This window comes from Abramis brama (genome assembly GCF_963993115.1).
Source record: "Abramis brama genome assembly, chromosome: 21".
NCBI classification, from domain to species: Eukaryota; Metazoa; Chordata; class Actinopteri; order Cypriniformes; family Leuciscidae; genus Abramis; species Abramis brama.
The window spans coordinates 13,616,943-13,628,453 of record NC_139983.1 but is presented as its reverse complement, the minus strand read 5'-3'; the positions used below and the strand labels follow the sequence as shown (position 1 = coordinate 13,628,453).

At 36.2% G+C, this 11,511-nt stretch overlaps 2 protein-coding genes across 2 annotated transcripts; both read right to left on the bottom strand.

Moving 5' to 3' along the window:
* Positions 1-238: 238 nt before the first annotated feature.
* On the bottom strand, positions 239-2,601 carry LOC311071876 (uncharacterized protein). The gene is made up of 7 exons (XM_084096453.1): positions 2,393-2,601; positions 2,123-2,261; positions 1,830-1,909; positions 1,112-1,264; positions 919-1,021; positions 784-827; positions 239-447 (listed from the first exon to the last, which is right to left on the bottom strand). Exons 1-7 carry the CDS (start codon positions 2,537-2,539, stop codon positions 298-300), a joined length of 816 nt encoding a protein of 271 aa, XP_083952579.1. The 5' UTR covers positions 2,540-2,601; the 3' UTR covers positions 239-297.
* A 935-nt stretch (positions 2,602-3,536) lies between these two features.
* On the bottom strand, positions 3,537-11,278 carry LOC311071758 (coiled-coil domain-containing protein 175-like; the record flags this gene model as incomplete). The annotated part of the gene is made up of 10 exons (XM_084096297.1): positions 3,537-3,719; positions 3,808-3,918; positions 4,008-4,144; positions 5,924-6,005; positions 6,090-6,199; positions 6,300-6,422; positions 6,501-6,729; positions 8,231-8,366; positions 8,494-8,605; positions 11,144-11,278. 10 exons carry the CDS (start codon positions 11,276-11,278, stop codon positions 3,638-3,640), a joined length of 1,257 nt encoding a protein of 418 aa, XP_083952423.1. The 3' UTR covers positions 3,537-3,637.
* Between the last annotated feature and the right edge of the window lie 233 nt (positions 11,279-11,511).

The window sequence follows — 11,511 nt, the reverse complement described above, 5'->3', positions numbered from 1 at the left end:
CACGCATTTAACAGTACATTTTTTAAATCAAAAGTTGTATTTGTTAACATAAGTCAATGCATTGTGATCTAAAATGAACACAATGAACGATGATATTTTATTAACTATCATTATCAAGGATTAATACAAACTGTACAAACTATTTGTACCATTTTTACTAATGATCAATATAAATGTTTCTAGTAAGACATTTCAAATCAGCTAGAAGTTGCTTGTAAAGATTGAAATCTTGGTTGGAAATAGTGGAAATGCTGTTCCATATTAATATAAAGTGTAAATGTTTATTTCCTGGCTTTTCTAGTTTGGCTTCTCTAACATGGAACTCATCCCCACTAACTCCTTCTCCAGCCTGTTGTTGACGTCACTGATGTGATGTTTTCTTTCTTGAATCCTTACTATGAGACTGTATATGCTCTCCACAATCTTCTGGTCTTGATCTGCAGATTCCTAATATAAAAGACTCGTGATTAGTTCATTTATTGTAAAGTAAAGTTCATCAAAACATCAAGGTCAGAAAAGACTTTTCAATAGCCACAACATAAAACATGCAAGTTCGTCAGTTAAAGGAACATTCCAGCATCTGTCGCCGTCCGTCAGTTTAAAGGAGAGCTTAAATGTAGGAATGTGCAACTCTTCCATTAGACTTTCACTGTAAGTACATTACTTTAAACACAATTTTGTATTTTTATAACAAATGGAGGGAGAAGTCAAGTAATAATCGACAGCATACCAACAGTGCTGCTGATTGAGCTTAATTTGTATATTTTGCTTGTTTTCTTGTACCTCAGTAAGCAGCATATCTGTAGTCCAGGTGTCTATTAGACTCTCTAGGGATGGAAAAGACACATGATTGGTCCTGGATCATTAAACTAAGAGCACTATACTTTAAAATGGCTAAGTGATTGTCAAAAGACTCACTAAAGAGGGACTGCTTTCCCTCCGTCATCCACTTGGCCTCCTGCATATACTTTTCCTTGTCTTTCTCTGCATCCAATATTTCCTCCATCATTTGTTCAATGCACTGCAAGTACAGAGCTGTTAGAAAGCACTGTTGCAAAAACATCTCAAGCGATGTGCTGATGTGTCTGTGCTGATTAGCGCAAGTTTTCACCATATGCAGACGACTGTTTTCCATCTGAACTTGCTCAAGCATGACCCTGTTCTCATAGATGCTTTTTTCCACTGCACTGATCTCTGCAGCGTTAGAAGTTAACGTCTCCATATGCTTGGCCCTCAAAGTCATCAATTGTTTCTTCAGATCATCCTACATGGCAGCAAACATACAAATAGATTCTAAGGCAAATAGACTCTACATACACTAATCCGGATACATTTGAAAACGCATATTTTTCTCTACGTTTTAGCCTTGCGTACACTAAGATGTTGTTTTTGTCCTGCAAAAACTTTTTGAAAATGCTTTCCCAAGTGGATACATTTGAAAACGGCAATGTAGTGTGAAAAAAGACGTATTTGAAAACAATTATGTGTTTAGTCATGTGATGCACTCTGTTTATACCAGTATGTGCCTGCTTTCCCAGACAGCAACATAGTATCGGCCCAGATTTGTCCCACATCTGGTACATGTGGAACCCACAAAACATACTGTTTTTCGCCTACTATATAGTATGGAAGGCATAGTAGTCATATTCGAACACAGCGTCAGTGTGGACGAGAACATTTTGAAAAACACATGAAAATGCTAGAGTCGTTGAAGAGAGTTTTTGAAGCGAAACCGGCGTTTTCAAATCTATCCGGATTAATGTAGACGTAGCATAAAACCATCAATTTAGCACACAATTTGGAAATGTGAATGCTGAGTAAATATTAACCTTTGGTTGTAGGAGAGCCGCAGTCTGCTTTGTGACCTTCTGAATAGAGAGCTCAAGATTTTTCTTTTGGTTTTCCAACTCTGGTAAAGGGAAAAACAAAATCCTTACAAAAACATCTGAGTTAAGTGCCATTCAATTTGACCAAACATCAATTTACTGTGCTATGCTAATCTCTATTCTTTCTCATTTCAATCTTTTGCAATTATAAACCCAGACAGCAACATATTGTCAGCCTAGATGTGGGCCACATCTGGTACATGTGGATTCAACGCCTACCAGATATGGGCTTGTACCTGTTATGAGGTTCTTTAAAGTCTGATGTTTGAGATGGTCAATGTCTAACTGAGACTTCACTGCCTCTAAAACCGACTCCTTGACCTTGAGCTCCTGCTCTTTCTCCATATGAGCTTGAGCGATCGGTTCTGCATCCCTCTTTTGAATCACAACAAGACATACATTTTTAGTTTGCAGATGCAGTTATGCACACTTAGCTAAACCACATCCATCTTAAAATGTTTTATTGAGCTTATAATAAGTATACAAATATGGATTTTCTCTTGTACAGTGAGCTGTAGAATTTCATGCTGGTAGTTCATTTCCAGTTGTTTTCCCTCTTCCTCAGTGTTGGACAGCTCTTCAGTCAGATCCTCTATCGCTGAATTCAATAATATATGGTCTTGGAGTTTCTTTTCCTGCAAAAACAACAGCATGTTTAGATACAACTATGTCTGTTTGTATTGCCACCACTACTGATAAGTGACTCTGTCAGACCTCCTCGAGAAGCTCTCCAAATCTCTTCTCTGTTTGTTCGATGGATGCATTCATCTTCCTTACATACTCCTTGTGTTCCTCTTTTAGAGTTTTGCGAGACTGACTTATTTTCTCTCTTTCAGCTTCAATTACTGCCCTGGGTACAAATATGTTAATGTCATAATAATGACCATGTTAAGTATTTCCCCGCCATTGATGGAATTTCCAGCAATACATGCTTTCACTGTTATATGGTAGGGGGCGCTATTAGACATCTTCTGAAAGAGTACAGAATCTCCGGATCAAAACACAGACGAAGAAGAAGCATGTGTTGTAGTCTTTGACAAAAACGCGATATTCTCAGTTTGTTTGTTTTTTTCAAAATGTTGCGTTTTTATGGAAATTATGGAACTTTTTCTTGTTTAGAAGCAGAGACTCTGTTCTTTCTATTTATTCATACAACACAATTTTCTGGGGGCCATGAAAGTTTTGTGAAAATGATCAAAAACGCTGGCTGACAACTGAAAAAAAGAAAGAAAAGGCGGGGGAAAGGTAATGATTTGAGGAAATATAACATAATTTATTGATTTCTCATGGTCAGCTGTCTAATGATATTTAACTAAATTTGCAGATCATATTAAACATGTTTAAAAAAATGTAAATTTATTTGAAATGGTATTTTTAATTACTTGTTAACTGAACTTTCTCCTACATTGCAATAGTATTGTTGTCTTTTATTCGTCCCAGATAAAATACCTAAATATCCTTAAGATCAACTGACGTGAGAAGCAAAATAAGAATGCAGAAATTAATTTATAAACCCCAGATAAATGGAGAAAAAAAACCCACTGCCAATTGCATAATAAAGAGAAGCTTTACTCAAGATAAACTGCTTCTTCTATTCAGAGAGTATATCAAGTTTCTCTTTATTATGCAATTAACAAATTTACCTGGGTTTTCTCAAGTATGTTTTTCAGGTTAGTCTTCCATAGAAGATAGATATCATCAAGTATATAAGAAGTATAATATATCATCATAAGTAATATTAAAATAACATGTTAGACAGACCTGATCATGTTCTGTTTGGCCAATTGAACTTCCTGTTCCTCAAGAGTTTTTCTGAACATATCTGCACTGATTCTGAGAGACAACCATTCAAATAAAGGTATGAAACAATTTAGTTGTAATGTAGTAAGACAAAACCATAAAACAAAAGACAGGGCCATACATGTTAGCGTCATGAAGCTGTCTCGTCTCTTCTTTCATGTTTTTCATTTCAAATCTACATTTGGCAATGGATATAATGTCTTCATCATGTCTCAGTTTATTCTCCTCTAACCTGGAACAAAACAATCATTTTAAATATACATTTCAAGTTAGTCATCAGGATGAAGCAAAGAAGAAAGAGGACTAAAGAGACAAATGTACCGTTTGGACAGACTGTGTTTTTCAGCAATCATGTCATCTTCCTTTTTCCTCTGAGTGCTGAAGATGTCTGACAGTTTAGCGTGCTGCTCTGATAGAGCAATTTTCACTTCTTGTTCCTCCTTGATCTCATTTTCAATCTGAGGAGAAATCACAGATCCTTACTCTGTCTCAGACTTCACCCTGCTCTTTACAGATGGCTTAGATGGGCAATCCAAGTCACCTCAAAATCAAGCATTTGAAGATCTATTATATTAAATATTAAAAGTAATATTATATACATGAAAAACATTATGTATTAAAATAATATATCATTAAAAAATAAACAATATTTATATCATATTTTTGCATAAAATAAAAAAATATCAGTTTTATTACTGTAAAATTCAGTATACACCTTATTGATGATGTATACAATAAATAGACGAGCAGATGAGCCCATAAAATGAACGCAACGGTTAAATGGCTACGCGTTTTCTTTATAATGGTTTTCCATGGAAAAATGCTTAACTTGAAACTGTGTTGCAGTTATCTGCTTGCCTATATATGCTTCATCAATAAGGTGTATATTGAAATTGGTCTTTTATCACTGTCTTACTACATTATACTACATTAAAAATGACTGGCAGGCAATGAAGGAAAGCTTTGTTTTGCCCTCCAGGTGGGCGTTCCTATAAAAGGGTGACGTCATGTGAAAACTAGGAATACGTTTATTAAATAAGGCTATTAAAGGAACAGTTTTTATTAAGCACGTTTCATTTATAATGTTTGCACCTTTTACCAAATTTGACCTTTTTCGCACAGGTAAAAGTTTTGTTTTAGGGCCGGATTTACTAACATCTTGCGCCAGCGCAATCCCTCTTTTGGTGTTAAAAAACTACTGTCAGGATTTACTAAAGACGCGCAGTGAAAAATTTGCGCTGAAAACACAGTTATTTTTTGTGGCTGACCTTATTGCATATGCATTTGTAGGAGTTTCCCTTTCAGACACCACATTTATGTGAGGACAGTATTTATTAATCACGCAACTCGATTTAATAAGGTTTGCGCTACTGGTATTTGCACCATTATTTGCCACCCAAAAAAAGCATGTCTTAAACCAGACGCTAATTCGCGCTGCTCTTGGTAGATTGTGTTGGTCATTATGGAAATGATCTGACTGAGTCTGTTCTTTAATTTGCATGTCGTCAGTAGATCACGCGGAGAACGTTCCACTCCCATCGACGCTTTTATGCTCACACGGTAATTTGCCATGTTTAGTAAATCTGGCCCTTAGTGTTGTTTATATACTATTTATTCATATTTTTTATTTGCTTGCTTTTTATGTTTTCAATTTTAATTTTAAAGTTTTAGTAATTTTGTTACATGCTTTTGTCTTCTGTAGGTTTTTCTTAATTTTTATTTAGCTCTCTTTTAATTTTTGTAATTTTAATACATTTCAAATTTTAATTTGTTCTTTTTCACCTAATATTTATATTTTATTCAAGCTTTATTTCAATTAACGAAAGTTTTAGTTTTAGTTAAAAACAGTACACCGACAGCCTCTTGCATAACCAGTGTCACCATATACCGTTGCAAGGTAGGAAGGTAGATAGATAGATGGATAGACAGTTCAAATATCCAGACCAGGCGCACACATATTGACTGCTTGAACTATATAACATCTAAGGGCAGTCCAGCACTCAGCTGTATTAAAGGTCATCTATGCACATTGTGTCTTTGAAGAAAAGCATTATAAAAAGCTCAATGTGATGGCTGCTCAGCGGGACCTGCCAGAGGCAGGAAATCAATGCTTCAGATCTGACATCTAAAGACTGAGATTTGAGGGTTTTGATCCCTTTACGAAAAGAGTGCATTAAACACGAAGCAGCCATTCGTTTATTGTCAGGAGTTTTACAAAGATGTCTGCCTCCACTTACCTCTAACATCTGCTCCTGAATGGCCTGAACTTTCTGTTCAAATGCTTCTGTCAATTCAAGCAGTTCTCGCTCATGAAACTCCCTGTCGATTATTAATAACAAAGCTGATTTCTGTTGACCAGAGGTGAAGAAAACAGAAAAAGACAACTGTTTAGCAGTAAGTTACTTTTGTCGATCAAGTTCTTCTATCTTACTGCTCTCCTCATGAAGCCATTCTTCGCACTTTATTTTAGATGTATTCAGTCCAGCAATGTTCTTCTCCATCTGGGCGATATGCTGAAACCAGATAAATGAATAAAGCCTGCCATACAAATCATCCCATACCAACATTATTGTATTATTGTTTTGGCATTTTACATCATGTGTAGATTCTTACGTTTTCGCACTGCGTGACTGTCTCCTCCTTGTCTTGGAGTTCTGATGTAATGATAACCAGTTCACTGCGTGTTTCTGCATTGATTTTTCTTTGTCCTTTAATCTTAAGAACAGTTTCCTCTATCTAAACAAGGAACATATGAATTAAATCCCAGCTTTTGAGTGAAATCTATCCTGTTTGAAAAAAATATGCTCAGTCTACCTCCTTTCCTACAGTTCGTTTGCTTTCAGCAAATGTTTTCCTCTTCTGAATCATGTTTTCTTTTAGATCCCGTTGGGCTGTTTCCACCTGGACAATTTTGTCCTTCATTGACTGGATCTCATTCTGTTTTTCCGTTAGCAGTATCTTTGTACCAGCTTTTTTTGACAGCTGCTGATTCATCTGATCAACAGCATCTCCATAGTTTCCTTTAATGTTTTCTATCTCCCGACTGAAATATAATGACAAGAGAAAAGTGACATGTGAAGGCCAAGTATGGTAACCCATACTCGGAATTTGTCCTCTGCATTTAACCCGTTCAAGTTAGTAAACATGCATTTTATCACTTGTTTGTGAGTTATTAATGCTAAAGTGTGTCATTTCTATAGCACCAGAATTGCTAAAATAATGACTGTTTTCAAACAGGTTTCCTTAATGCTCATTATTGGTCAGACAAAAAAGACAGCCCTTGAAACGCCCTTAGGTGTGTTCGACTTGATATGATGTCTTATTAACAAAGTTCGGGAGAAGAACGTTCAGATAATTAATCTAATCGTTATGGGAGGAGCTCATCCAGTCATCTCAATTAACATCAAGAGGTATATATACAGCAGTTTTTACCGCTGTTCTACGAGAGTTTTCCACCACCCCATCTCCTCACTTAGTCCTATCCCAAACCTGGGATGGGGGAGTACTCTGGGTTCAGGCCATATTCCGAGCTCGGAGCCCTGTCCCAGACAGCACGCCAAATACGCATAAATTACTACATCTGATTTCATGTACGTGTGAACTCGTGAACTAATTATATGTAAGTGTGAACTCGTGAAGTGTCACTTCGCAGACCAATTCGACTTTCTAGAAATTTAAAGGGACTTAAAGGGATAGTTCACCCAAAATTGTCTGTCATCATTTACTCATACTTAAGTTGTTTCAAACCTGTATGAATTCTTCTGCTGAACACAAAAGAAGATATTTTGAAGAATGTCGGTAACCAAACAGTTGATGGGCCCAGTAAATGGGGCCCATCAACTGTTTGGTTACCCATATTGAATACCCATTTTAAATTTTTGGTGAACTATTCCTTTAAGATGGTGCAGACGCCATGTGACTATGACATATATGTCATCAAAGTAACGCAAGAGCGTTTCGAGAGCAATTCTGCGCAGATTCTCCAGAGCGGCTGCACAAGCTCTGAAGATGACACAGCTGTTTCATGATTGGCCGGATTCACAACGATCACGTGTGTTTTGTGTTTATTCTGATACATTCAGGTCAGGTGATGCTCACACATTTGTGTTTTCCTAACAGTAAAAACTTTTTTCATGTAACCATAATGTTTTATTGTGTCTTGTCTATCAAAATAAAACCAATACAAATATATAGACCCACTTTATTGGTATTTTAATAGTATAGGCTTATGTTGAACTTTATTCTTGTATATGGCGCTTTTTGAATGAACACTGTTTCTGCTTCATGAAAACACCCGAACGCAAACACTGCGCAGGCACCACTTTCCGGCTGTCCGACTTTATGTCTCCGTTTTCAACTCCTCCCCGACTGCAAGCGATTGGTTACATGCAGCCACAGCTGACGTCGAACACACCTATTGCTTTTACAAGAAAGTTAATGTTGAAAGAAATGTGGACATGCATTTCAGCTTTAAAAATGGTACAAATAATAATGGAAACTACATTTCCCATGATCCCCATGGGTCAACATGTTTGAAGACTCACAGCAGAACAGCATTTTCTAGTTCAAAGATTTGTTGCTTCTCCTCCATGGATTGTATGCCATCTACTACAGATTTCAGCTCAGATTGAAGTTGATTCAACACTGCAGCATTGTCTTCTCTGGCTGCAGCTACACAAGCTTCAAAAACATCAACAAACATCTTTAGGAAGTTACAGTTTCCCATTAACCATGAGTTGTTACCACAGTATTTAGACTTTTATTTCATGGATTCAACAGGTTTCCAAAGATTTGTGGATGAACTCACCTGATATTTCATTCTTGATTTCATCCTGTAGGTTAATGTTTCGATGTCGAAGCTTGCTCGTCTCAATGGTTTCAACCTCAAGTTTCTCACGTGCTGTTTTTCTTGATGATTCCTAAATAAGATTGCCACAGTGATATGAACACATACTACATTGATCATTCCTGTAATGCAGTATCTGAATTTGGTAATGTGTAACTTTAACAGGATGGAAAATTATATTGAGGTTCGATTGATTACTAAGTAAAATTATTTGTTTTGTTTGAAGCATTTTGATTGGAGAAAGGAAAATAAGAAGAAACACACCGATTTTTCATGTTAGACAGTATGATGCCACTTAAAATTGACATCACTCAAACTAGTCATGAAATTATTTGAATTCTCCCCTATGTTGACTAAATTTTGACAAAAGAAAAAATATGTTATTAATTCCATCTCTAAAAATTGTGAATTTGATCATTTATACAATCTTAAGAAAATTATTACAGGGCATTAAAATGTAACGTTAGGCTACTGCAAAACAGAACATTTGACACATCGGATATGAGCCGAATAAGTTACATATTGACCCTTTTTTTGAAAACCACAGTAAAGAATGGACCAGTTTAAAGAGTCAGTTAAATACATGTAAATACTAGTAAATACCAGCTTTTTAATGGCTTCAGCTGTCTCTCTCAGGTGGTGACTTGCTTCTTGACTAAAAGAAACCCCTTCTTCCCTCAGTCGTTTATCTGTAAGGTGTAAATTAATCTACATTATTTCACTGAACAATTAAAACTCGATTCTTAATATGTATTATATAAAGACAGGGCATATTGAAATTGGTGTGACTGAAGCGATCCTAGTATTTACAGTAACACTAACGTTAGTTGGCTTATGAATTTGAGCGCGTAAAAAAGAGTTTTTCCCCCTTACAAAGACAATTTCTTACCTAACTCGCCCAAATGTTCTAAGGCAATTCTTACAGCTGGGAAATCCGGTACCAAACAAGCCGCCATATTATTAAATATTATTTTATTTTTAAACGGGAAAAGGACGACAAGCGATTGGCAGAAGAGTTGAAAACAGCAGTTCGACTCGCACGCAGTTCATCTGTGTAACTTAGTGTGTGTAGTGTGTCCTGCACACGTTGGCATGACGACCGTCACTCACAGCATGTACACAGACCCCCTGTGTGATCTGCATTTTCCTTATAAAATTGCAGCTTTGGAGTATGTAGAAAGATTATGAAGTAAGCAGATCTCAAAGTCTTACCCTGAGGGGTTTGTTCTACATGAAATCCCTTTACTAAGTTATTCCTTATTTATTTATTTTAAGGAATATGTTCAGTTTACTATTTCAAGAAAGATTTCTTGACTAAGTGGCTATTTCTGTGGCTAATGTTACTTTTTTTATTTAGTTATTTATTGTAAAGTATCCTGTTTTAATAAGTATTTATTTCTTATTTTCTTTAAAAAGAATAAATAAATATGTTTTTCTGTGGATTTAAAGTCTTACAGAACGTACAGTTCACACAGAACGTGTTTTTACCGCTATTTTGCCATTGTCCTTCAATGTAAACACACACTAGACAGACATCTTTAACCGTTGCACTTGTTCTGCAGCGTCTTGCACATGAGAGGACATTCTAAAAACGTGGCGCTCAGGTAAAAAAAAAAAAAAAATCAACTTTTAAAGCCCCCATGGAATTAAAATTGAAGTTTTTTGGCTTTTAGTATGAATACAGCCTTACTGTTATCTATGAGGTAGTGTTTCAAAACAATGACAAAAAGTGTACCGCTAAGCGTATAAATATGGCACATAGTGCTCTATATAGGGGATTGGGAACGATTCAGACTGTAAATATGCTTTCCATTGGGGTGAATGAAGTCTGGTTTCACGTTAGTGTCACGCGAACACACAGTCTGCTCTGGTCCAGAGACATGATAGCACAGAGTGGATCATGTACTCAAGCTGGTGCAGACCACAAAACGTATCAGACCCATTTGAATTCTGCACAGAATGCTGTTTTTTAAAGCGATATGGAGGAGATAAGGAGGAGAAACGGTTAGAGATTAGGAGGAAACTGCGGCTTTACCAAGCTCAACAGCTCTGGCCAAGCTGTGATATAAACAAAATGCTATTGGCTATTTTAAAAAAAGGGGAGGAGCTGATCAATATGTCAAGTCACCTTTATTTATATAGTGCTTTTTACAATACAGATTGTTTCAAAGTAGCTTTCCAGTTTGTAAGTTTGTTTCTGCTGTACAGCAGATCTAGAAGAAAAGTTCAGTGATGGTTAATTTTAGTTGTAAAAAGGTTATTCATTTACTTAATTTATATAGCTGCTCTGGAGAAAACAGTGATGTCATCGTCCAGCTCAGTTTAGTTCTCATATAATGGAGTCAATATAATGTATTGTGAACCTGGCACACAGAACTAAAAAAAAAGAAAGTATTGTGGCGACCATAGTTTCCACCAAAATAGCCTACTATTGTTGCTATTGTAAAATCCATCTACTGTCTACAATAAATAGACTATATAAGTTTGGCTAAAATATGGTTATGGTACATTTTTGTATAAAAAAAAAAAAAAAATCTTATGTGGAAGCTGGTCAGGATATCAGTCAAAGCATCGTCATTGATATGATTGCTAATCCTTTGTATTACAGCACTGTAGACAGGATGTGCTTTGATGGATCACAGAAGTAGCTGAAGCAGTGCTTCTTTTGAGGGCCTGTCTGAACCTGATACCCTTTTGTAATCTTCTGAGACAGTGAAAGGAAAGGAGGTAGTTTGATGTGGTTCATCAACTCTTTGAGAGTCTGTCCTTTTTAAAATGTCCATTAGAGAGCACTGTTGGTCCTTGTAAAACAGTAGACAGTGAGCCCAACGTCCCTGACTTGAAATGCAATTAGAATGGGCTGGAACTGCAGTGTTGCTATTGATTTCCTTACCACAGCATCTAGAAAATATTGTGTGTATTTTTTTATTTCTTTTCACAATGTATGGAGTTTCTGTCTCGGTCCAAGGCTGTGGATTT